We start from the raw sequence: 27,701 nt of genomic DNA, 5'->3' as shown, positions 1-27,701 counted from the left end.
TTAATGACCTGTTTAAATTAAAAAAACAAATCCGTGTTTATCTGCTGAGCAGAACTCAATCGCTTTATTTAGATGAACTTCTCGATCACGGTTTGAAGCTTAATTTGATTTTTCCACAGCACATTTTGAGCTCGGATTAAAATTAGACGGTGGCATTGCCGTTGTTGGCAGCTTCAAGTACATGGAGCGGTGCAAACGCGGGTCAAATGCCTTTTTGTCGCTTCATAAGTGTTTTGCAGCCTTCTTGTACTCTGGTTTACTAAAATATGTTTTGTGTAAACAACAGCTTAGAGACTTGTTTTCATTTCTTTTTTAATTGTGAGATGTATAAACTACAGAATTTTTGTGTTAGATATAGTTTAAGTATGCCGAACATAGGTAAAGTGAAAGATCAAACTCTGTTCGACTGGAACCTGGATGAACTACCAAAGTGGCAGGTAGCAAACTTTTAAAATACTAAGTAAATTTTGTTTAAAATCGTACATATAACATTTAAAACAAGTTATAAACAGTTATAGTTGGAGCATGTGCGAAGGATATATTTCGTTTTGTCGTTGATTAATATTTGAAATAAAAGTTTCACACAACTTTACAGCTACCACATACTTTTTTGTACAGGCAGTTCCGTTAAAAATTTGCAAAGATGTGCTGACTTCAGAAAAACTAATCTACAGCGTCTTCGCGCTTTGCTTTGTGCCTTGCGTAGTTTTTACGGTAGTTGTACTTGTTCAGGTTAGTTATGGTGTTGTAAATATGCTTTTATAAAATATTTGTTTTTCACTATTCTATTTGTGTACGGCGTTTGAGAGAATAAACAGTTTTAAATTTTACTCTGCTTAAGCTATGCTATTTATATAACGAAAAGCTTTTCAATCTTTAATGAATAATTTAGAAAATATTTAAAGGTATGTTGTAAGAAAGCCTAAATTAAAAAAGTATTTGGTTGGGATAAATATAAATACTATAAAGGTTCTCGAAGAGTTTCTTAAAAGGCTTTAAGTTTTTGTTTATAAACTAGTTTAAACTTAATTGTGTACAACAATTTTACGTAACTTAACTTTAAAAATTAACATTAATAAATTAATAAGTTAATACAGAGTGTTTCAAAAAAACTTAAATTTTATAATTAAATTTAAATTATTGTACGTGGTATTACGAAAGTATCTGTAAAAAATTTAAAATTTAGTAAATTTTGTTTAATACCAATGAAGAATATTCAGAATTTTTATCAAAGTAAAGCTTTATTAAACTAAGAACATTTAAAAACTTTTTAACAATACAAAACTTTAAACAACTTTTAAACTTGTTAAAATAAGTAAAACTTTTGTATTTGTTTCGAACAGTTACACTTTTCTTAAAAAGTTTTTGCTTATTTTTTCTAAAATCAACCAAAATAGTTGTTAAAACATCAAAAAAAAAATCTAACAACGCATTTAACACTGACCATTTTGTTGGCTTAAAGCTGAATAAAAAAACAAATACAAACCATTTGAAATATTTAACACATAAGGAAAATGTACTTTAACAAGATATTTTCTTGACTTAATAAAAGTTATACCAATTATGGTTTTTAGTCATCAACAACAAAGCATATATACAGCTGTAATCTTCTGACTAAAATACCTCCTGTAGCTTCGAAAAACCCCCTTAGTAGACATCCTTTATCTTTTACTGAGCGAGTAGTATTTGATTTATGAATATTACGAACAAAGATACCTTGGAAAAATGAGAAGCTTTTTAACTTTAAAAATCAGGTTAGATTCTTAAGTGTGCTTCTGACTTGACTTGTCTTGTTTAAAATTGTAAAAAAAAAATCTCTAACTTTATATTTTGTATATTTCAAGTTCATGTGATTAAATTCAAAATTAATGATTGTTCCTAAAACAGTTTCTATCAATAAGAAAACGATATTTTTTATTTTTTGTGGTAAAATCGTATTTGCTTATAGGAATGTAGTCACTAAATATAACAAACATTGTAAAATGAAGATAAAAATATTTAAAAGCCTTATTTAAACTAATTTAGTTTGATTGATATAATTTTTTTCTATTACTTGATTAAAAAATTTCATAAAAAGTTCAAACAATAACACAAAATAAAATACCAATAAAAACTAACTAGAATAATCTTTAACTAGACAATCTTTAAATGTAAGTGATTTCTAGAAGTTTTTACGTATCCTTAAACTAAATTGTAATTATACAAAAGTTCAGGATGCTTCTAAAATTTTTCAAAACTAATATTTAGACATTTTAAAATAGTGAAAACTGTTCACAGTATTGAATAAAGTGTATACAAAATATTGAAAACTCACATTCACAATTGTTTGCTACAACAAATTGTACAACAAAACAACAAAGGTTGTTGAAACAAAGGTTTATTTTGTTTTAAAACTCAATTTAAAAACGGTAGTTTAACTATAAATATATTTTTTGCATTATATTTTATTATCAAACACACTTTAATGATAATAGAAAAATTTTTGTAGTCAGGATGTTAAAACACAAAAGTTTAGATATATTTTAAAAAATAAAAGTTTTGTTGTCAATAGAAATAAAATATGGAATACTGAAATCAGATAAAGGAAATATTTATTTATTGCTTTTGCTATTAATAAAAAGTAATTAAAACAAATGAATAGTTATAATAAAAAACATTAAGTACTTAACAAACTTTTATGTATTTTTATTGAAGTTAAAAGTTTTAAACTATAAATGCCAATAAAAAATTGCTACTGGATGACATTTTTTAATACAGATCTATAGAAGATTACATTGAAAAAGTGGTTTTCTTTTGTAATTATAGCTTTGTTTTTATCAGGTAGATATAAAAGTTTATTTTCAAATCATTTATAATGTGTAAGACTTTAAAGAAAAACTAGTTACTGTACATAATAAAGTATATTAAAAGGAACGCTATAGTTTAAACTGCTTCTGAAAATATTCGAGTTTCTGAGAAGTTTTTTATACATTTAAAAAGCTTGAATTTTTTGTTTTTCAATGAGGAAAGTTTTTCTTAAAACAATTTGTCTACGTAGGTATAATAATTATAAACGGACAACAAAAATTTAAAGTAACTTAATAAATTAAAAAAAATATATGGAATCGATTTAGTTAGTTTAAATACTAAAAAAAGATAATAAAAACAACAAGTTATAAAGTTAGCAACAAATACTTCTTTAAACTCATCATTGACAAATAAATTAAAGATAAAACCAGCTTTAAAAGTTTTAAATAAGCAATGTTTAGAATTCAGATTAAAACCTTTAAATTGATTAAGTTATGCAGGTACGAGAATTTATTTCAAGAAAAAAAAAGCGACTTTAATTTATGACCAAATAAAACATTAGTTGCATAATAAATAATAATTTATATTGTTTAAAGTATTTAGTACGGATTTCACAGAAAAGTCTAATTTTTTTCAATCAGTTGTCATTGATTTACTAAAACAATTCGAGGAATTGAACAATTCGTGTAAAAGTATTAATGTAGTTTTTAACCTTTTAATAAAAAATAAATTATAAATCATATGAAGAATAAAATGTTTTTAATATTTAGTAAAAATATTTCATTCATATAAAACTATTAAAACATGAAAAAAAATCGTATACCAAAAAACTAAACTTTTAAATTTTTTAAACTATTTATTGGTAGTCCAAAGTGTTTGTTCTATTTATAAATTTTTATTGCTATAAAAATCGACACTTATGTTATTATAGTTGTATCAAAAAGTTAGTAGTTCGAGTAGTAATACCTTGCTATGTAACAGCTTAGGTAGTATAATTTTAGTTAAAACTAGTGAAAATTAAATTTTTTAACGCTTATTTTAGTATAAAAACTTACTTCTGAAACTTATCGACGTTTTCTAACGTTGACTGAATATTGTGAAAATAAGATAAAAAATTCAACTTTTTTTTCTAAACTATGTACGCAGAGCTTAGTTTACATAGAAACCCTCATTTTTGTATTTACTTTAGTGTACTTTAATACTTACGCTAATCGTCGTCTTTAAAGTAATGTTTAGCTTATTGATTTTTTAGGTAATTAAATCCTAATTCAATGTTTAAATGTCTTAACTATTTGATTTCACAATAAGCAAGTGAAAATTAACGCATAAAAAAGTAAAATATATAAGGTTTAATAACTTAGATTTAAAAACACAAATTAAAAAAACGAACGTAAAATAATTGTTTTGGTCATTTAAGTCTTTAGTAATTATAATGACGTATTTTTTATTAAATTACAGAAGACATGTTAAACAGAATCTATTAGTTACATGCATTTAAAATTCTGTCAGTGTATGTAATCTAAATATAAGGTTTTTAATCAAGTGAAATATCAAAAACTTTAACAAAATTTACAAAATGCATTTTATGTACAATATTCTCTAAATAAACAAATACTTAAGCTTGCACAAATGGATTAAATTTAAAACTTAATTTGATTTACAAATTGTTACTATTTTTTAGCTGTTTTTACAAAATTCAAACAGCTAACTTATTGTTTTACATAAAGTTTTTATAAATAATTTAAGAGTCATAGATCAAATAAGTGTAAAGGTAATTTAGATATTTTATATGCTTTATAGATTTTAATTGTATTCTAATTTGAGTTTTAAATTAGTTTAGAGTAGTTAAAAAATAACAAAAAAGTTTGTTTAAAACTGTCTATCTCGCTCGAAATAAGTACTTTAAGTTTATAGTTGTACGTTTATTATACCAACTGTTTTTAGCTAATCAAGTTTTAAAATATTTTTTTTTAATAGTAACACAAAAATTAAATCGAAATGCTTTATACTAGTTATTTTACAATCTAATTTTTATAAAAAAGTTCTAATTTTTTTAGCTGCTAAATTCTAAGGTTATTTTCAGTACGTTACAATAAAGCTTGATACAAATGCTATTTTTATGTGTTTAGGTAAATTGTTATAACTACTTTATTTTAGATTTATTAATATGATTTATATCACTAAAAATTCATAACACCAATAATTATATAAATTAAGCTAAAATGACATTAGACCACTCTAGTTTAGCAATTCTGTACAATTTCAATGATATGTTAGACTACGAATTAATTAATTAATCTAAAGGTTAGAACTTAGATATATATGTGGAAGCTAATATTTAAAAAAACTTTTATCTATTTTTAAATAACTTTATTTATCATGTTAAGATAGTATTAAGCTAAATGTTAGGAATTATATTTTGTTTTATTTTTTTTATTTTTGTTCACAAAACTAGTATCTCATCGGAACAACTCTGTAGCAAAAAATGTACTTAAGTTTAAGCTTAATGTTGATATCTTCTACTTGGTTTATTCATGGCTGGGTTATTTTAAACGTTTTGTTTTCCTGATATTAACTTTATTTTTATTTTTTGAGTTTGAATATATAAACGGTTTTGTTGCCTTTATTTCAGGGTTTCCCAAACTGAGCAATATAGCCCCCTTAGGGGCATTCACAGAAATTTAAGGGTTCATAAGCAGCAAAAGGGGCCAAAGGGTAGGGTGGGCTATGAGGCCATGATTTGAAACTAACACTAGATATACTTTTGGGGTTGATGGTAAAAAGAAAAAAAAAGTCTTTGGTGTATTTAAGGGGAAACTAGGAACTTATACTATTATGGGAAATTATTATGGGAAATTTTCAGAAGTTTAAGGGCCATAAGCTGTAAAAGCCATGAAGCCATAATTTGAAACTTCTAGATATTTTAAGTTGGTGGTGAAAAGCAAAAAAAATGGTCATAAGTGTATTTAAGGGAAGTTTTTTAAGAAATCTTGCTGAAAGGAGCCACAGCTTTTTTATTTCTTAAAAGGGGGACCTTATGAAAAAAAAGTTTGGGAAACCCTGCTTTATTTGATTTAAGGGTAATTTTATTCTGTTAAAAAAATGAAAATTAGCTTGTGGTGTTTGATACAGTTTTTGATCTGCACAGCATTAAGTACTTTAAAATGTAGTGAGTGTTGTATAAGAGTGTTTATATTTTACTTCCCGAGGTATAACTACGTAATTTTTTGCTGTATTTTTAAATCTGTTATTTAAGCACATTTTGTATCTTTCTTTTATCGCTGTATTAGTGTTCCGATGTATAAATTTGTTGTACCATCTGCTTTTGCTGTGGCTTTTTAAACAAGATTGGCTTCTAAAAAGTTTTCGTTTTATTGACTCGGTTCGACTCTGCAGTTGCAAGTTTTTATAGTGTTTAATTGGTTTGTTTATTAAAGATTTTGTTATTTTGGTTGAACATTTTATTTTTTATTGCAGCTGTATGTCAGTTTGATAGTATTTTGCAGAAAGAGTGAGAGTTGTAAAAATAGTGATTAAATATCATTTAAACCGTTTTTTAATAATTTTTGTTACTTTGAACTTTATAGTTATTATAAATTTGTTTATTTAAAACACGCTTAATAAAACATCTACAGAAGTAAGTGCATATTTTTTACAGCTTTAGCCAAATCAAGTTGTTTAACAAACATCTACTTACTTAATCACAAGCTACCGTATTTGATTTTCAACAAGTATTTTAAAAAATTTGACTAAAAAATTATTTAAAATTTAATGCTATTTTTTAATGTCAATGATATTGCTAATTGTTGAATTTCCCAAACAGATACCTACTTCATATTAATACATTAATAATAAATAGTATAAATATAACGTTTTAATGAAAACTCATAACAAATAATATTGCTAGTATTAAAATTCTATTTTAATAAATTTTTTGAAATATAACATTAGTATTTATCCCGTTGAACTCAAGTTGGTAACGCTAATTGTTGATTGTTATTTCACTTTTTTTAACTTTTCCATAATATTTCATACCCTGATTTTAAAACGTGATCTGTATACCTAATATAGTATTTAGATAGTATCAAATATAGTATTGGATACCAATTTAAAAAAAAAGTAACTAAGTATTATACTTAAAAGATATTGTACAGTTCTAATGTCTTTACAAACAATATAAAAATTTTTGAAGTATATTTCCGTACAAAAGTCATAACTAAGTACAAATCAATAAAATATTTCACCAATTGAAAATGTTAGATAAGTTAGTTCTTACAAACCTGTTTTTTCATAAAAAAGTAATAACAGGACTTGCTTATAATATGTTTACAAAATGAAGATGTAAATCAAGTTTTAAATAGACATTGTGATTTAAAAAAACCGCATAACTTAAGCCAAGAACAAAACTTCACACTATTGATTTTATAAAACTTTACAGCTATGTTTCACGATTTCCGTTATAAAATTTACCATTTTGTATGTATCGTTTTGTATAACTTAATAAAGTCTAATTCATATGATACTTAGTCAAACAACATCATAAAAACTTTATTATTATTATTTTAAAAAAATACGGTCTTTAATTTGTGCATATGTTGAATTCTACAAGAAAAATAAACATTATAAACAGTGTTAGTTTAAAAAAACTTGAGTAAATTCCTAATACTTAGCTTAAAATTTGTTATACGTTTATTATATAAACTATAATCATTAACATTGTTTAGCGTTTACTAAGTATTACTTAATTATTTTATAAGCGTTGTACTTCTAGTTAGCTTTTGCTAATCAAAATAAATCTAGTTTTTTTTAATAAAGTATTTCCGCTGGCGGGTTAAAGAGCAGTTCTTCGGCTCAAGAAAAACTTTTCGTAAACTGCACACGAGTGATTTCATTTAAAGTTGCTGTAAAAGGACAAAAAAAAATATATAAAACTTTTTCTTAAAAATATTAGAAGTTGAAAATTTTGTTACGTGATTAAGTCAACATGTACAATGCAAATGGAATCATACGGTTTTATAATTTCGAAAACTAGAAAAGTTTTTATTTTATTTTTTAAATAAAGTAAAGCTTAAACTTTTTTAAAATAAATTATATCTGTTAAAAACGAAAAATACTAAATTTAAAAAAATCACTTCAAAACGAGCACGACTTAAAAAAATTAATAGTTGAAAGTAAGATAAAATTTTATTATTCGTAAATACTTTAATTAAATTAAACTCTATAAGATTGAAATTCTTTTTTATATGTGTCCTAAGTAAAAAGTGGTAAAATAGATTTAAACAAAATACTTAAATTTTCAAAAAATTCTCACTAGCTAAAAATTCAATTTAATTTACATAATTAAAAATCAATACATAATGGTGTTTTACTCAGAAAAACTAAACACAAGAGAATTAATAATAATAAAATTTAAAGTAGCGAACTTTTAGTATCTCTTAAAGTTTAGTTTCATTATAGATATTTAAAGATAGCCTATTATTTTAAAAAATTGTTGTTTTATAGAATTAAGTTACATTAAGACTAAAAAAGGTCAAAAAAAATTTTAAATTTAAATTATAACATTTATGCATTAAATTTTACTATCAATACTTAAATAATCCTTAACAAACATTTCATTGGAAGTTATATTTATCTTTAATCCAACAAAAGCTGCTTTTAAAATAAATGTGGTCTTTAAACAGTTAAACGATTTTAAATTTATACAAAGTTATAGCTTTTACAATAAAGATCAATTGTATAAAGCTACTAGTTTTATAACTATAACTAGCTGTAAACTAGATACTTTAAAGTTTTGATTGTTTGTATTTTTTAAACATTTATAAATTTAATTTATTGTAGAAAGTTTTTTTAATTGGAATTAGTTGCAAAAACAGTGAAAATGTTCAACAATTAATATATAATGACTTTTAACTAAAGTAGTAAAAGTAGTATTGTTTAGTGTGCATATATTTTGTTTTACAATGTAATTTTTTTATTAGTTTAAAAGTATTTGTACGAATATTAAGATATAAAACTTTGATTTTGTTTTTATCAACTTACTTTTTTAATTATAAATGTATTTCAAAGTAAAGCGTTTTCAGAACAAGTTGCTAATTCTGAAAAGAAACTCATGAGCTTTTTCAAAGTTGTGTTGCGATTATTAGCTCATAAGTATAATTTATTTTACTTATAACTTTTTACTTTTTTTAGTTTACTTACATGTTATTTATATGTTTTTTTTCGACTTAATGACATAAGTTATAAGGATAAAATATGAATCTCGTTTAAGTTAAATAAAGAGTGAAATTTTATTGATTTCAAATATGAAAAGTAACGATGAAACGATGATATTTTTTACGATGAAAGCAGTATGTTAGTAAGAAGTTTTACGCTTGTAGTAGAGATCAAGTGTTTATATATTCAAGTAAAGTAAAATTTCTAAGACCGTCAATAATACTAAAGTATCAAACGGTTTAGTATCTAACTCAAAACATATGTACACATTTTAATGAACTTCTCACAGTTACTTTTATTAAACATGTACAAAATTAATACGAAAGTAATTTTAATTAACCCAAATGACATTTTCGGTCAGATGCTGTAAAGTAGTAGTACGACCAATTAATTGCGTAAGTTGTCGGTTTAAATTGAAAAATCTAGAACTTTTAGTTCGACAGCTATTTTTAATTTACTGCTTGGTTTAAGTTAGTTTAACTTTTAACACAAATCATGATCTTTATGCGCTATTTTAATTAGAAACGTGTTTATAACGAAGTTTACACAGAACGTATTTATGCTATATTAAATGTTGAAAATATTGTTTAATGACTTTTTTATTTCTAAAAAGCTCTGTTTAAACTTAATTAAGTATCTAAACTGTGTTTCAAACTTTTTGATTACTAAAGTTTATTTATTGATTACAGCTTTGAAAATGATAAGTTTAGAACTTAATTAAGTTTTCCTAGTACTTCAGCTTTAGTGGTACATTAATTACTTACTGCATGAGCTTCAAAATATTTTCCAGATAAAATTTAAGATTGTACTTATCTTTCCTATAAATACCGCACATATTTTTTCATGTGAAACTAATCTTCTTCTTCTTTTTTTAATCCCTTTTCAAATTAAGACAAGCGAAAGTTGCTCTTGTTTGTGTCTAAAACAAAGACGAAAAAAAGCAATCTACTCAGGTTAGACTTGTAACAAGAGCTTCAAAATAATAAATAATTCTTCGTACATAAATTTTGTTGTAGTCATGTTTTTATTTTAGTTGCTGTGTAACTATAAATTAGAAATAGAATGTATTTTGTTTATTTTGAGCTATGCCTTTAAACTTAAAAATTTTTGAGTGTTGAAATTACATATACTGTAAAAAAATTCTGTTAACATAGTAAAAATTATCTTAATAATAAACTGAAATGTAATTATAAACTTATAATTTTTAATAAACTTTTTGCGAAAATAATTCAATAAAAGTGGAATTTTTTCATTTTGTGACGTCACTATAACAAAGCACCTCTATTCGAGAAAATTTTGCCGCAAACAAAAAGCCAGCATAAAAAGAGACAAGTGCAAGAAAAGGCAATCGGTTGAATTCGTCCTTTTTATTTTTGCTTCGCAAACTATAAAGTCAAAATATGTTTTTGTTAACTTTTATTGCTGCTAGTAAGGCTTGTTAAATGGTTATTAATATTTAGAAAATTTTATTAAATGTTGTTTTTTAATAATGAAAAGTAAAACTATTCGAGAAAAATGTTTTATCTCTGTTCAGTCAAAGATAAAAATACCGCATTAAAATTCTTTCCAAATGTGTAGCTACGCGGCTACGCGATTAAAGATTATCTTTGGAAAAGTTGTGTTTAATTACCAATGACACATATGTGCCAAAATTTTCTTAATCCACTTTGTACCGGTGGAGTAAAATTTTTCTAATGCATACTCGTATAAAAATAAAAAAACACTTGACTGAGAGAACATGTAATTTGAGTAGTTCGGTACTAATGCAAGCCTTAAAAGCTTTTTTTCTTACAATGAGAAACTGGCAGGTATAATATATATTAACAAGCAAGTTCTTGTGTTAAACATCAAATTAATTCGATGTTTTGTTGGCAGAAATTTGTTTTAAGAGGTTTTTTGATATGACTAAAAGTAAAAGTAAGATCTTACTACTATAAAACATATGTAAAAATAAATTAAGTAGTAACTTGCTTAAAATTTACAAGTTGAATATTGTTATAGTTTTTTTTTTTTTGGTACAAGCGTTTATATTTTAAATTGGAATAAGTAAATTCGAAAAGCATACTGTTTAAATTTAAAAGGTTTAATTATCTTTTAAATATTGGATATAGTTTGAACAAAGGTATAAATAAATAAAAATGTGTGTAAAGATGTCAAAATATGTGTAAGACTCAGTTTTGTTTTACCCAGTGGTTCTATAAAATAATATTTATTGTGTTTACCAAAAAACCAGACTGCCAGCTTTCCATTGCTTTAGATGTTCTATGCTGAGTTGATTTTTTCCAATAAATAAGTTCAACCCAACAAGTTTAAACTTTTGTTCAGCCGAACTTTGTATAAGCGCAGCACAAACAACGTTTAGTAAAACTACAAATCGATACGAAAACGAACATATTAGTTACCATTTGTCCACACACCTCTTCACGGACAAATGCATTAATCATTGTTTTCTATCTCAGTCAGTCACATTTTTTATATCAAAACAATGCATTTGCTATTGGCAGTTACAAAACTAAAGTGTTGTTGACACAGCACTCTCGATACTAAACTAAATTAATGAAAATTACACTCTTGAAATTTTTTAATATAAAGTTTTTGCTCTTATATTGGATGTGTATTTATAATTTTTATGTTTTCGAAAACAGTTTAATTTTAGATATAATAAGTGTTTGAATTAATTATCTAGAAAGTTAATGGTTTAATAACAACCAAGAAATGTAAAAAAGTTTACTTTTATTAAACTAAAATAAAAAAGTTCTAGTTTAAACAAGTAAATAAATCTATTGATTAATTTTATACAAAAAAATTAATGTCAATGAAACATTTTTAAATTCAGAGTTCATTACTTAACACTGTATTTTATGCACTAGATAATGTTCATATTTTACAAACTCTCAGTGACAATTTGCTCCTTTTAAGTAGTTTTCTTTCCTGTCGAATATAATTTACCTTTAATTTATGTTTTTATATAAAAATGATCAAATTTAAAATTCTTGTGATTTATTAACATTTAAAGATTTGATACAACTTTTAAAACTTATCTTTATGTCATAAAATGTTTACCTTACATGTAATATTTACATAACGTACGATTATAAACAACATGAAGTATAAAAAGTTATAACACTTTTTTTTCAAAGATGTCACAAAAACCTAGCTGAATTAATTTGTAGTGATAAAACTAAAGTATTAATTTCAAACACGTATTGTGCGATAAGTTTAAGCATGTAAGAATATCTTTATTTATCTAAATATGAGCATTAATACATGTCAATCGACAAGTTGCAGTATAGTCGGAAAGTGTTAAAAGATATTTCGAAAAAAATATCTTACGGTGCATTGTTCTAAAACTTTAAAGGTTTACATAATCTAATTTGAAACCATCATTATTTTTTTTAATAAACATTTATAAATTTTTAAACATAAAAAAACAAACTGTTAAGTATTATAAAGAGTTTTAATGTAGGTTCGACTCAAAAATTTACAGTTTAATCATGAGCAACAAAGTTTAAAACTGTTCCTTTGAAAGCAATTAACTAAGTAAATACTTTTTGTTGTTCATAGAAAAAATATAAAACCATTAAAAACGATAGAAAGGGCCAAAAATGACTGTGGTGACCTACGAAGAGCAGATCGTCATACTCCAAGAGGAAAGGTTCAAATGCGAGAAGAGATCCGAGCAGCCCCCCGAGTACATTTATGACAGTGCAGGTTTCAAAAAACAATATACGAAAATATCGAAACTTAGTATGCATTAATGCATAAATAATAAATGAATTAACTTTTATTAAAAAAATAGTTTGTTATTAAAAAATTAGCAAACACTTTTTTCCAAGCTATCAAGCTCAATTTGGCAGAGAGTAGATTTTTCGTTCTTCATGCCTATTGACATGGATGCACAATTATCGCGCTACTTGCGTATTATGACTTCAATGGAAAAACCGTTATGTTTTTAAATAAAAACTTTTCGCATAAATAAAACGTACTAAAACGTAGATTTAACGCAGATGAAAAACGTTTGGACTTTTAATCTGGAAAGTTTAATTTATAAAATATTTGCACTTTACACTAAATTTTAGTTGTTCGTTTAGCATGTATACAAATATTTTGTTTTTACTTAATATGCTTAGTTAATTTATAAACTTAATTTCAAAAATATATAAAAAAAAAAACAGCGTTGCTTCAAGATAAAGTTTTAATTAGTTGTACAATAAAAACTTGATAACTAGGAAACAATACTTTTAAAATAATAAACAAAATCATTAAAGTTTAAAATACACAATATTTCAGATAAATTACTAAAAATATAAATTTATATAAAAGTAAGGTGTTTTGTTAACGTGTTTTAACGTTTTATAACTACAACCTGTAAAAATTTGAATAAGCATTCAAATATAAAACATTTAATAAAATTCTAAAAACAATTGTTGTTTAACTAAAGTTTTATTTTAAAAATATTATAGTTTTGGATTTTAAAAACTAAGCTGTTTCAAATTAAAAAATACAAGTTTTAAAAATATAAGCTATATTTTCAAAACTTAAAATAATTATAAAAACTACTATTTAATGTGTTTGCAAGTTTCATTTAGTTAAAAAAATTTGTTAATAGGAAAACAACATACAATATTCTGCAAGCAAGAATTCGACAACATAACTTGCTGGCCTAACAGCCTGCCGGGAGAGTTTGTAAGTGTCAACTGTCCTGCCTACATGAAAGATTTCAACCCTGAAGGTCAGTTGTTTGAAAATACCACAGTCGTGAGCAAAAATTTAACTATTTGTTTTATGCTGTGTAAAAAAAAAGATACTAACGTGAAAAAAATTTAGCGTACGCGCAGAGAGTCTGTGACGTGGACGGAAATTGGAAATTAGCGCCAGTCTTGGGAAACCCCATAAAACGTTGGGCCAACTACAATGACTGCTGGGTAACTGAGTTTGAAGCCCTGAATAACACGAACCACGTACGTTTATCTGAAATGGGTATAATTTAAACTAAATTCGATTTAGAAATTTAAAATCAACTTATATACTTAAAACTAAAACACTTTAAGTTAAAAATAACAAATGTATTAGTATAAATGTGTTTTAATCGTAATTTTTTTAAAGTTTTTATGTTAATTTTTTTTAATTTAAATTTGATATTTGATAATCGATTTTGTGAAATAAAAAAAAAAAAATTTTAGAAAGACGTTAAAATGCTTATGAACCTATACACAGTCGGGTACTCGTTTTCCTTGGTCGCGTTAGTGATAGCAATGTCGATACTTTGCTATTTCAAGTTAGTTTAATTTTCGTTTAGAAATTTATACCTAAATATAAATAACAAAAACTTTAAAATTTTATGATTAAAGTGTAACTAAATGTTATAGTTTTAAAATACTAAAAAGCCTGCAAAAAAATAATCATAAACTACGTACAAATATGCTTCGAGGAACAATAGTTTTTAATAACTAACATTATTAAAAATTACTCACTATTTTAGATTCATGAGTTGTAGGTAAAAAATCATTTACTTCTAAACTAGAACTGAAAATCACTTTCAAATAGGAGAATACACACTATTTAAGCTCATTTATTATACTTTATTTTATTGTACATACGAACATTACAGGAGGCTGCACTGCACCCGCAACTACATCCACATGCACCTGTTCGCGTCGTTCATCCTCAAAGCCGTCGTCATCTTCATCAAGGACGCTCTGTTGTACAAGGGAGCCGCCATCCTAGACGTCATCAGCAGCGATTTCGATGACGTCATTGAAAAGAGTTTCGGCGGGAGAGTGAGTTGAATGTTTTCTTGAACAAAATAACTTCTAAGGTTTTTAAAATATGTTTTTTTATTTTTTCGGTTTTTTTCCCAAGCTTATAAGCTATTACTGACAGGTTGCTTTATTCCGTATAATTGTATTCCACATAAAACATTGTGTACGTAAACTTAATAAAGTAAAAAGTAAAAAAACAATGCAATTTAAGTCTTTTTTATAAATAAAACGAACAAAAATAATTAAATTAAAATGTTTTGGAATTTTAAGTAACAATATCGCTGGTATAACCTATATTTAAACATGTGCGCAAAAAACAAAACAAACGAAAGGTTAAATTAAAGATAAAATTAATTTAAAATAAAACTAAAAATCTAGCAGTATATGCAAAACTAAATACAATATTCCAGTATGTTATATTTTGTTTTATATTTTAAAGTTTTATAGAAAGTGTTAAAGGTAATATGGTTTTCAATTACTTATTCCTATCACATTCTACCTGTTAATTCTCAAAAAAAATAAAAATAAAAGCAGTGAAAATTAAACAAAGCTTATTGAGTCACTCAAAACTTTATCTTGTTCAAATACGTAAACAAGTTTGGATCAGACAGGTTAAGACGTTACTTAACTGTAACTTTGCAACACACTATAAAAGTACGAGCTTAAAAAGTTCAAAAACAAATACGAAATAGTATTTGTAAACAAAGATTTATAACGAAATTTAAAACACGTAAAAGTCTTGCTAAAAACAAGTAACTCTACGGTAGAAACTTTTGTTTATGATTTTTTTTTTGGATACAAGAATTTAACAGTTCACTGTAGTTTGAATTTCAAACCTAAATCAAGCTTATTTACATATATTTTCTCTACTTTATTATACTTTTGATAATTAAAATACTCAACACTGTAATGCACACTTGATTATTTTGATTAAAGTCTCAATAATTAAGAAAAAGTATTCAAACTTAGGTGAGTAAAACTGTTTTGAAGGTTGTTTTAGAATCTATTGTCTAATTAAAATGTTTTTAAATTGACTGCGTTAATCTTTTTAAGGTATACGACCTTACTTTGTTTATCAAGTTTACTAATTAACAGTTGCAACAATTTATTTCACGATGATTTAAATTGAAAATTTATTTTCTTAAACACTTAAGTCTCGTCTTTAGTTTAATTTTTTTAATTTTTAGTTTATTCAAATAATTTTTATTATAAAAACTTAATAAGGTTTTGCAGATAATATTTAAGTATAACGATATTAAAAAGATGTTTTAAAAATAAGCTTAAAGTTATATTAATAATTTTTTTTATAAAAGTATTTATTCTGTAGATAAACTAAAAAACAATAAACATAAAAAATAGAAATTTTTAAATTATGTATGAACGTGTGCTCATTTTTTAGTAAAAATTAAAAATACTTAGTATTTATTTTAACTATGTTCTCCAAACTAATTTAGTTCAATAGATTAATTTTCTACATTATGTTCTTCACACTATTAAGTTACTTTTTCTATTCACATGAGTTTTTTTCTTGATAGCCATAATGAATTGAAAGCTTTTTTAATGACGTTTAATAATGTATATGACAGGTAATAAAGTTCCATTAACAGGCCTTATATATTGCCAAGTAGTATGAAACGTAGAGAAATAAATTTACTACATTATATGAAACCTAGACGAGTTTTGAACAAAAATACTTAAACTAACAATAACAAAGTAGAAATGTTTACTATTCATAGAACCTTTAAGTTTTTTTTAATGAGTTAAAAAAAACATTTTAATTAAAATTATTAGCACAAAAGCAAAACAAATCAAAACCAAAACAGGTTAAAAAATACTTATTTGATCTCTTTGTTTTATATTTTAATTTCAAACAGGTCTTATGCAAAGTGATAGTGGCCGCATTCCATTACTTTATGGCTACTAATTTTTTTTGGGTACTGGTTGAGGGACTGTACCTTCACAGCTTGATATTCGTCACTTTTTTCTCCGACAAAAAATACTTGTGGAGGTTCGTCGTTACTGGATGGGGTTTGCTTTTAACTATATTTTGCATAGTACATAAGGATTTGAACTTTTTTTATTTAAAATGCGTACTTTTTAGATCTTAGATATAAATTAGTAATTGTTGTAAAATAAGTAATGTTGGTTTCACTTTAGTTTTAATACACTTAATGTATAACTTAAGTTCTTAAAAACTATTACAAAAATTTTATTTGAAATTTTTTTCTTTACAAAACGTTTACTTTTATTTTCAAATAGCATTTAAACTGTTTTTAATATTGTAATAACTGCTAAGGTCATAATTTACCAGTAATAAAATTAAATGAGTTTTTCTTAAACGTCACAAATTATGAAATAAGTTAATGAAAGTTCTAAATTGCAGGCCTTCCGTTGTGTTTTGTAATTCCTTGGGCAATAGTGAGAGCAATAAAGCTAAATTACGGGTGAGCAATGGCTTTATAAATAACTTTTATCACTGTTTTTATTATGCATTGTAAACTACTTTAATTTAATTAACTCAAAAAAATAAAGTTTTAAATTAAGTTACTGTTGTGTAGATTACTAAAAAACAATTACACAGATGTTAGCTTTAAAAGCAGTTTTTTATGATTTTATAGGAACATAAAACTTTCTTTACGTTCAATTTAAGATATTACAACTTACATTTGTTTCAGCTGTTGGGATATTGCTGTGCCAGAATATCGTTGGATTTACAACGGCCCAATAGTTGTCGCAAACGTTGTTAGTTTTACTATTTGAAAGTCTAATCATGTTTATAATAATCTTTTTTTATGCTGGTACAAGTTTTCTTAGGTTTAATAATTTGAACTATGTAAGAAAAAATATATGTAACTAACTATTTTACTAATTATTTTAAATAGCTTATTTTAAGTTTTCAAAGACATTATGTTTTACTGTTCCAATTTTATTTCAAACATTTTTAGTAAAGTTTTTTTAAAGCTTTTAATATTTGAGTACATAAAAACATTTTAAGATTTAATAACCTGTAAAACATTAAGAACTAGAAAAAATACAAGGAAAATTAATTTCTCTCGGCTAATTGATAATCGAAATTTTGAGCTGTTGTTTATTACTGCAGAAAAGTTATTTATTTGAAAATTTTAGAGTAATGGAAATAGTATTGATTCATATTAGTATAAGAGTACGCATTAGTTTTTATAAGCAATAGGTATCGCAATAGGTTTTCTACCAAAGAAAAGCGTACTAACTAAAATTGATACATTTGACGTTTCGTTTGTGCCATTCAAATTAATAACATTCCAACATAAACTTCTTAAATTAAAATGAACACAATGGGGATGACATTAAAAAAAAAACTGTGAAACTTTCACAAAATTTAAAGAAAACTGCACACCCAAATTTACCGCTGTAATTAACTTTTCATCACTTTGCAGATAAACTTCATGCTGTTCGTTAACATCGTTCGGGTGTTGTGGTACAAAATGAGAAGGGGAATCTGCGGCCAGCCCGAAGCAAGCAGGCAGTACAAGTTAGCTTGATAAACATTGATATTATACTTTATCATGAGTCTGTTTTTTAACCGTTTCGAAATTTTCATGCAACGTCAAGTGTTTGTTGTAAAATATGCAGTTTCAAAGTTTTGTTTTTTCTTTTGTTTCAATCTGTCTGGAAAAACAAAACATTCGGAAAGTTTATGGTCTGGCGTTGGTTTGAGCTCACGACAGCAGTTCGCACAATGCTCATTACACTGTAAACACAGATATGAACTTTCTGAACAGCTTCAAATCTCATAATGTATATCAAAAGCTTAATATGCTGAACGAGGCTACAGTTGAAAATCAATAAGATGCAAAACCTACTGCTTTTTTAACAGTTTAACATTATTTTGTTCATATATTTCTAGGCCTGTCAAAATGTGCAGAGAGCAATCGAACTAAAGTACTTCCGCTGTAAAATTTTAAAACTAAGACGAAGAAAATTTTAAAAAATAGATTCTTAATCAGCTTAGCTAAATATAAAACCATCAATTTATTATATTATCAAAGGAAACCGTTGTTATAAATAGCTGTTTTAATTTCATATGTTTATTTTACTTTATGTACTTAGAAGTAATTTAAAGAAGTTTTTTTATATCGTAGACTAAAATTTGCAAAAATAAATTTAATTACTGCAAAGAAAATAAAGTTGCGCACAAAATAAAAAAAGTAAACTGAAAAACTTTAAAGAAAAATTAATATTAGAAGTGCCTAACTTTAGCTTAATTTAATAAACTCGATTTTAATTTAACACGATAGGTTAGTAGACTTAACATACATTATGGGTGAAATACAATAGGTGAAAGTTCAGTCTTCTGTGCGAAGTTGCCTAAAATTTTCTTTTAAGTAACATTAAAAAGACTTCTTACAATTTTAAAACCTTTAAAAAAGCAGTTCAATATAATTTTGTTAGTTTTAATTATAAAGGTTTTTTATTAGTATGCTGTTATTTCTTGAACCTGGCTTAATAGTTTCAAAAGCAAATGTTTAAATGATTTTTTTCTGAGAAAAACTCGTTGAAATCGGAATTGAGAGTTTATAACGAAACAATAACCTAATTAAGTTATTTTAGTGAATAAATTATTGTGTTAAAACTGACAGCTGTTATTATGTTATTGATATCAATTAAAACGATTCACAACTTGCTGTGAAAACTACACTTAATAAAGAGCTAAAGTTATCGTCTAAATTGCACTAGCGTACAAAATTGCACGAGTGCACAAAACTGCACGAAGATACTTTTGCACGAGGGGATAAAATTGCACGAAGATACTTTTGCACGAGCAGACAATTTTGCACGGTTGAAATTTTATTATTTTGTTTTAATTTTTTTTTGTTATTATTTTTTTTTTTTATCACTATTACCCCTAACCCTTACCCTCGGTCGGTAAGTTATTTTTTTTTATTTTTTTTTTATTAATATTTTTTTTTTTAAGATTTTAAGTTTTTTATTTTTTTCCATTTTAATTTTTTTTTCTATTATCATTCTTACCCCTAACCCTTACCTTTGGTCGGTAGCTTTTTTATTTTTAACTATTACTATTTTTAAAATTTTTAATTTAATTATTGTTTTTTGTAAGTTATTTTTTGTTTTGTTTTTATTATTACTGTTACCCCTAACCCTTACCTTCGGCCAGAACCTTTTTTTTGTTATCTTTTTATTAAATTTTTTTTCTGTTTACTTTTATCATTTTTCTGTATTTTTTTACTCTCGTACAAAAATGTAACTCGTGCAAAATTGGCCCTTGGTGCAAAATTGTCTTCGTGATATTATGTTCCCTCAGGCAATTTTGTGCTTTCGTGCAATTTTGTTCTCGTGCAATTTTGTCCCCTCGTGCAATTTAGTAACCTCGTGCAACTTTATCTTTGTGCAATTTAGATTCGTTTCCAAAGTTATCACATTTACAACAAAGTTCAAAATAAAAGTTTTAATACTGTTATTCTCCTATTCTAATAAACCTAAGTTTAAAAACGTTGTCAACTGTATTTAGATATTTAAAAAGAGAAAAAAAATCTACCATCTTACTTATTTAATCTTATACTTGACTCATAAAAAAAAAGATAAAAATACTACTCGTTCAATATTAAATCATAGTTTATATTAATGTTCAGAAAACTGGCAAAGTCAACGTTGGTGCTCATCCCGATGTTCGGAGCTCATGCCATTGTGTTCATTGGTCTACCCGACTCCGCACTTGAAAACAATCAGACCATATGGAAAATTCGCATGTTTTGGGACTTATTTTTTAACTCATTTCAGGTTATTTTGATTTCTTATTGTTTGATAATAAAAATATATACTAAACAGTTCAAAAATTTTAAAAGTTTTTGTGAGAATTTTTATAACAAGTTTTAAATGTGGATTTTATTTCAGGGATTTTTTGTTGCCATCATCTACTGTTTTACTAACGGCGAGGTATGTTACTTTTACTTTACTATTACTTTCGTCGTTTCAAACTTTAAAGTTTTTGGTATAAACTAACTATTGATTGAAAGTATTTATAATTTTGTTTTTTGTCCGTTATCCAGATATATTTCAAAATTATTTGACAAACACCAACGTATTTTTGACAGATTTTGGGATTAATACAGACTAAAAAGTTTTGACGTCTGAATTGTTCAACATTTAAATTTATAATAAAATTGCGATTATATTAAAAACATATTTAAACGAAAAAAAAAACAAATTTAAAAAAAATAAAAACTGTTCCACTATTTAAGCTAAGTTCAGTTGTTTTTTAGTTTTCGTCATTTTAGAGAACTATCATTAACAAAACATCTTTATTTCGCTATCAAGATGATGATTGATTTAAACATGTTATTTATACCACTTTATAAAATATTATACACGTCTTAACCTTTCCAAACTTTTTTAATTAAAGTAAAAACAGTTGCTATTAAAACATTTATTAAACTAGAATGTGCTTTTTTTTTTCCGTAGAAGTTTTAAAATATTTTTAAATAATTGAACTGAAAAAGCGTTAAAAAATTACCAGAATTAGATGTAAGTAAACTTTATGCTTCAAAAATATATTAAATTTAGATTTCAACTTTATGGTTTAACTATTTTCACTACCAAATAGCAAAAGTTTATTCAAGGTCCGTCGTGCAACAGTTTATCGATTTAAAACATACGCGAAAACAATTAACACGCAACTTTTTAATCTACCAACCTCACCCTCTACCTTTCATTAAAAAAAAACTTAACAAGAGCAAGCGTTCGAAGCTTCGTTATTAAAAAATATCCGACGCGAAAAAAATCGATGCAACGTTGGCAGGTGCAAGCGGAATTCAAGCGCGCCTGGGATCGCTTCCACACCAGCTTCGAAATTCAGCGCGGCCAGAGGGAGAGGAGCAGGAGCTCGGTAACGATGCTGGCAACGTTCAGCAGCGTCTCACAGGTACACCAGTAGAAAAATCAAACTTGTTTTTTATATAAACTTTTTTTATTCATTTTTTATTACACTTTACTGTGCTTCTAGCTAAAGTATGGATTGTACAAAAAGCTGTGCTACGGGGTAAGTGTTTTTGAAATTGCGTAGTCTGGATCGGAGCTTGCAGCTTAAAATGTTGTTGTTTGCATACTTTGTTGAGCTTTGGTATTATTTTTTTTAATTTTCCCGTTTGATGCCGGTTATTTAAATGCCTCAAAGTTGATCACAAACTAAGGTGAGTTTTTAAAGCACCGATTTAAATCCATAACCGCTTATTTTGATGTTATCTGTTATTTTATTGAACCAAAGATTTAATTGATTCGCGGTCAAGCGGTTTGATAAACTTTAATTATTGTGAAAATTTCAAATGAAACAGAAAAAGTTGTATGTGTATCAGTCAACTACTAGTATATTTTAATCTTTTGTTGTTGTACAAATCAAGCTTGTATGTTAAACAAGTAAATACCGATGTTTTTAAAAGACAATCCAAAATGCTTAAGACTACTGTTTATCAAAAACATATATTTAGTTTTTATTTTTACGGTAATTGTTTGATTGTTTTGTTCGAAAATTAGTAAGTGTTCTAAACTTTTATGTTGCTATGTATGCTTAATTAATGTGATATGCATAAATATTTAGGTAATTAAAAAAACAACTAGAAACATTTAAAACTAAGTATATGTTATTGCGTTAAATGATTAGTTCTGCATGTTTTATCTGCAGTCTGTTAAGTTTTGCGGTTAAATGAAGCAAAAGTTATGTTTTAAACGAATCATAGTAATTTATTTACTACATAGTTTAAATTTTTTTTGAAGTGTACATTAGAGTTTATTTATATTTGAAGATATATAAAATAATCTCGTCAATTTAAGTTTACGATTTTGATATTTTTTTCCTAAATTAAAACATAACTTAAGCTTAAAAGTGTTTTTGTTTTTTTATATTATCAGCTATAGACCTGCTCTTCATAAAAGTTATTTTCTTAGTTTGATGTCTTTGATGTCCAATAACTAAAATATATTGCAAGAAGCTGATAACTATAAGTAAAAAAAGTAAAAAACTATTTTAATAAAATCTCAAAGAGTAAATTGTAAAAATATTCATTAGCTGAAGTTTATTTTAATGTTTTTCTTATGTTTTGTTCAAGTTTTTCAAAACAATCTATTTAACGGTTTAAAAACTAAAATCTAAAGCTATTAAAATTGAATTCTAATAAAATCTTGTATTTTCAAACAAGTTTTGTAGTTTTGAAACTATTATAAAATCAATTAAGCTGATTTAACAAAATTATTTCAACAAAAACTTGTTTCAAACTCAGCAAGTTTAAAACAATACGAAATGAATTTGATTGAACTGTATAAATGCTTTCTTTCAAATTTTCATTTAACAAACAGTTTTCGCAATTACCTGAATGTGTGAGAACACTTAAAAATATAAATAAAAAATCTTCTGATGAGGTTGAAACTTTACACAATATTTAAGGTTCGTCACTCAACAGCTAGTCAGTACAACAACAAATTCAACGTTGAAATAAACGAATTGAAGCAACAAATACCAGCAGTGAGTTTTAAGTTTTGTTTATGGCTTTTTGCAATAGTGTCTAGTTTACTACAGCTAGCTTCAACACTTTATTGAAAACACTTGTTAAAATTTTGTAAAATCTGAAAAATCAGTACACAATAGCTACATTTTTACTTAGATTGTAGTATAAATTTTTTTCTATTTTACAAAAAACTTAATGGTGAAACTGTTTTGAAATTTTTATATGAAACAAATTCTAGAGTTATGTTTATAAATTGAATAAAATTGTTAAAGTAGATGTATTATATTTAGCATTTACTAATAACTTTATTGTTTTAAATTCCTTATAAAAGTTATTGAGTATCAAAAAATAGGTTTTATTTACTTTAGAAAAAAGTTGTTTTAAAAGTGTTAAATTTAAATTTTAGAACGTTGAAGAAAGTAAAATATAATGAATGTTCTACTAAAAGTTTTTTTGATACACTTACAACAAAGAAAACTGCGTATTTACAAAAACTCTAATCCGATCATCTCTATTTTTATTCGTATAGATAAATTAAGAACTAATAAATAATTTTCTTTATTACAACTACTTCTTGTTATTGACTTCTTAGTTTTAATTAAGCTCGTAAATAATGTCTACACAATAAACATTTTATGTCTAAACAGCAAACAACATAACTTTAAAATATTGTGTTTCAACTATTTATATGTTATATAAAAATCAACTTAAAACTGTAATTAGAACAAACACAATTATTATAGTTTATCAGCAGCTGTTTTAAAGCTATTTTTTGTTATTTTATTATAAATCATATAACTTTAAACATTCTAATGTTTTCTTTCTGGGTCAATATTTATTTTTTTTATTTTTTTAGTAAACTAATGTTAGAGATAAACTACTGTGTTACTTACATTGCTCTTTTTTCATATGAAACTATCGGATACCTGAAAAATTTTATTAACAAGTATTTATTAAATACTACCGATTAATCAAAGTAATAAAGTAAAATGTGAAAGGTCTGCTTAAAAAGTTGCTATGAGTATTAAACATACTAAATTAAAAACTAGTTTAAAAATGACAAAACTTTAAGTTAAAAATAATTAAGCAACTAATAAAATTATAATAACCTTTTAACTTTTATCTAAACTGAACATTACTACTTTGTCACGTTTTTCCCCTCTTGTTTTATTAACTTTTAAACATTTCGTACACAAGCTGTATTCATAAAAAAGTCTTTTGAATACAAAAAAAAAAATCCAGGATTAAATCGTATAATGAGATTTATTTGTGACTGGATTTTTGGAACACATTATGTAAGCAGTTTTATTCAAGAAAACTTTAAAATTGTCTGTGTTGCGGAATAAGTTTTTCAAGTTATATTCAAACTTTAATAATATTTATTTTGCAACATATGAATAGCATTAATGTATATAGTTTATTTTAACTTATTTATTAATAACATTCTACAAACTAGGTTTATTTGTTTACACTGCTACAGTACTTGATTACAAAATTCTAAGAAGCTAAAAACTAAAAACTCATACATAAGTTTAAAAAATTATTTTCGGTTAAAAAAATAATTTTAATTACAGTAACGTTTTCTTTATAAATAATGTAGTTAGAGAGAAAAAAGTGTTTCATAAAGTTATGATAATATGTAATAAACATATCTTTTACAGTAATTTAACTAAATTATGAACATTATGCCTACCTCTAAAAACCATAAATTAGACTTATTTAATTCTATTCTTAATTTAATTTATTTTTTTTTAAATAATACAATTTTTTTTCATTTACTCTACATTTTCTGTTCACATTGCTTGTTATCTAATTTGCTTGATATCTATTAAACAATATCGACAATATTAAATTACAAATTATTATTTAATCAATTAATGTTTATTTTAATATACTATTCAATTAAAGTTATCGAAAGGAAAAATCTGTTAGACTTTTTCAGAACAAAACCTATAAGAACTTAATGATACAAAAAGCTTGAATATATAATTTTTCAAGCTATCTTGTGAGAACACTTTTTCAAGAAAAATTCAGCTAAATAAATTAAATTGAATTTTAAACTAATTTGAATACTGTTTTGTTTGATAAATTTCAAACTACGTAAAGTGTTTTTTTAACAGAATTTTAAAGAAACTGCTGCTGCATTTACGTCAAAAAAGGTGATAAGAGAAAACAAAGAAAAATCAGTGCTGCAAAAATTGAGTTTGAAAAAGGATGAAATTCTTGTGAAGGTAGATATTTAGACTTAAAACATGAATAAAAATTTCAGTTATACATAGAAGCAAAAATAACATTGTTATAACTAAACGAAAAACTTTTTATAAGGTACTATAAATATTTTGACAACTGGAAAATAACTATCACTGTGTTAGTTTAGTGCAGTTTTTATTTTAATCTAGTGTTCAAATGAACTTATATCATATGAAAGAAATCTAAACTAATTATGTCTACCAATTTAGTTAATATGACTTTAGAAAAACTATACATAGTTTAGAACTTACCAATATCATGTATGCTTTGAAATTAGTTATCAAAATGTAATTAAACACTAAAAGACTACATTTAATATCAAAAAAATCAAAAAAGTTATAACATTAGAACGTTGATGAAACAAGAAAACCGAGCGATTTGTGCGAACCGGGTAAGATCGCAAACAACAACAACAACAACGAAAAACGAAAAGATTCAGAACCATACAAAGATGATGAAAATGAAAAAAAATCAGAGTCTGAAATATTGTCGGCCCCTTCGCACGACTCAGGAATCAACTTGTACTCAGCTTCATCGAAAACAAACAATCAAAGCTTGTATAACGACGAGAGCGTACAGAAAGACGAGCTAAATCAGTTCATTGAGCATAAAAGTGAAACTTCTTGAATTTTATTCTGGAATATTTGTACAGTAAAAACGATACAAAAAATATTTTTGATGCTACATTTTATTTGTCTAACTATTTGTAGAAATTGTCTCATACTTTTATATAACTTAAAGAATTTAGTCTTCTTTTTTTAAGGTAAATAAATATGTTTTAGTAAAAGCCATTAAGTATTCAATAACTAAATATCAAACATTTTCAAAGGTTTTTGAATAGACTTATATATAAACAAACTGTTTTAATCATAAACTTTATACACAACAACTACTAATCATAATTTCATAACACGCTTAGTTGTTTAAGTATAATTTGAAAGTTTAGGCTTGTCAAAATTAATTTGTTTTAAACTTATATATTGTAATATTTTTAAATGAGTTGACAACCGAGCACAGACATGACAAGTTGTTTTTATACTATTTTCCTAAAAAGTTTAAGTACTTAAAACTTTTTACATGTTTTTTTATTGTTCTTTTAGAGTACTTTTATAACAATTTTTATACAATAAATGAAAACATCTTTCTCAAAAAAGCACCTATATACAATATATAAATAATGTTATTATTAGCTATAAAATTGTTCAAAGAAAAAACTTTTTTCGTAAGTAAATTTTTAGCTTTTGCTCTATATGAAATACATAATAAACTAAGCTCACATTACTTTAGAAAACTTATTAAAGCTACTATTTTTACTTTAAACAAGCTTTTCGGAATAAGTATAAACTAATTGACATATTATTTAAACTTTATGTCGCTTCGAAGAAAAACACTAATACACTATATAAAATTAAGTTCTAAGATTAGTTATAAAACAATAAAGTGTTAAGTAAAAAAAAAAGCTTTCGTGAAAAAAATCTCCATAACTTACATGATTTAAGTTATATTACTTGTTTTATTTATCTAGAAACGAAATATTACTTAAAATTTATCTCTTAACAACAAAAATTTAGATTAATAACCAAATAAAGATTTTATAATCATATTTTCTCTTTTTTTCAGTTAGAAGTTATGTTTTTTTTAGTCGAATTTTAGTCTAAAACTAAAAAACTTGAACAACTTTACAACTAATTAAGCCATAAAAATTATCTTAAGTATAAAACTAATCTTTACGAAAAAAGCTAAAAAAGCAACTTTTTAAAGAAACATATATTTTGCTTTCTGTTAGTATTCTTGTTAGTATGTACATTATTTATCAGAATGCTAAAAAATAATACTATAAGAGCCAGATGAGATTATTTTTTTACAAATTAAGTCATTAAAAGTTTTGTGTACATCCTTTACAAATTGATATTATATATAATTTATATATCTACATTTATTTATTATGATATAGTTCCATGTAGTTTTAGTTTACAGATATGTTCATATAATTGTATTTATTAATGATTAACGCTAAGCCATTTAAAAGATGAATTTATAGTTTTAAAGAAAAAAAAAATATAAACCACCTACCAAAAATTTTTGATTAAATAGTAAAAAGGATATCCTTAGTCAAAGATATTTTTATGTTTCGCTAAAATCTGTTAAAAGTAGATTTGCATGTAGTTTTCAAAGTAAGAAAAGTTCAGCTATT

The 27,701-nt window shown here is 25.0% G+C and overlaps 1 protein-coding gene across 1 annotated transcript; it reads left to right on the top strand.

Annotated features, from left to right (window-relative positions):
* Positions 1-365: 365 nt before the first annotated feature.
* Positions 366-26,134, top strand: LOC145843020 (parathyroid hormone/parathyroid hormone-related peptide receptor-like). The gene is made up of 17 exons (XM_082950490.1): positions 366-437; positions 619-732; positions 12,594-12,711; positions 13,610-13,732; positions 13,828-13,961; positions 14,184-14,278; positions 14,612-14,780; positions 16,637-16,790; positions 17,146-17,206; positions 17,438-17,504; positions 18,179-18,273; positions 20,393-20,540; positions 20,655-20,696; positions 21,559-21,681; positions 23,197-23,274; positions 25,378-25,488; positions 25,856-26,134. Exons 1-17 carry the CDS (start codon positions 366-368, stop codon positions 26,132-26,134), a joined length of 1,983 nt encoding a protein of 660 aa, XP_082806616.1.
* The last annotated feature ends 1,567 nt before the right edge of the window (positions 26,135-27,701 follow it).

Source organism: Thalia democratica, chromosome 8, assembly GCF_965202585.1.
Source record: "Thalia democratica chromosome 8, ktThaDemo2.hap1.1, whole genome shotgun sequence".
Taxonomy (NCBI): domain Eukaryota; kingdom Metazoa; phylum Chordata; class Thaliacea; order Salpida; family Salpidae; genus Thalia; species Thalia democratica.
This window is presented reverse-complemented; position numbering and strand designations above follow the sequence as displayed.

Coding starts and splice junctions, on each gene's coding strand:
- LOC145843020 (XM_082950490.1), top strand. CDS start 366: ATGCCGAACATAGGTAAAGTGAAAGATCAAACTCTGTTCGACTGGAAC. Junction 16,791..17,145: donor GTTCGTCGTTACTGGATGGG/GTTTGCTTTTAA, acceptor TCTAAATTGCAG/GCCTTCCGTTGTGTTTTGTA. Junction 17,207..17,437: donor GCAATAAAGCTAAATTACGG/GTGAGCAATGGC, acceptor CATTTGTTTCAG/CTGTTGGGATATTGCTGTGC.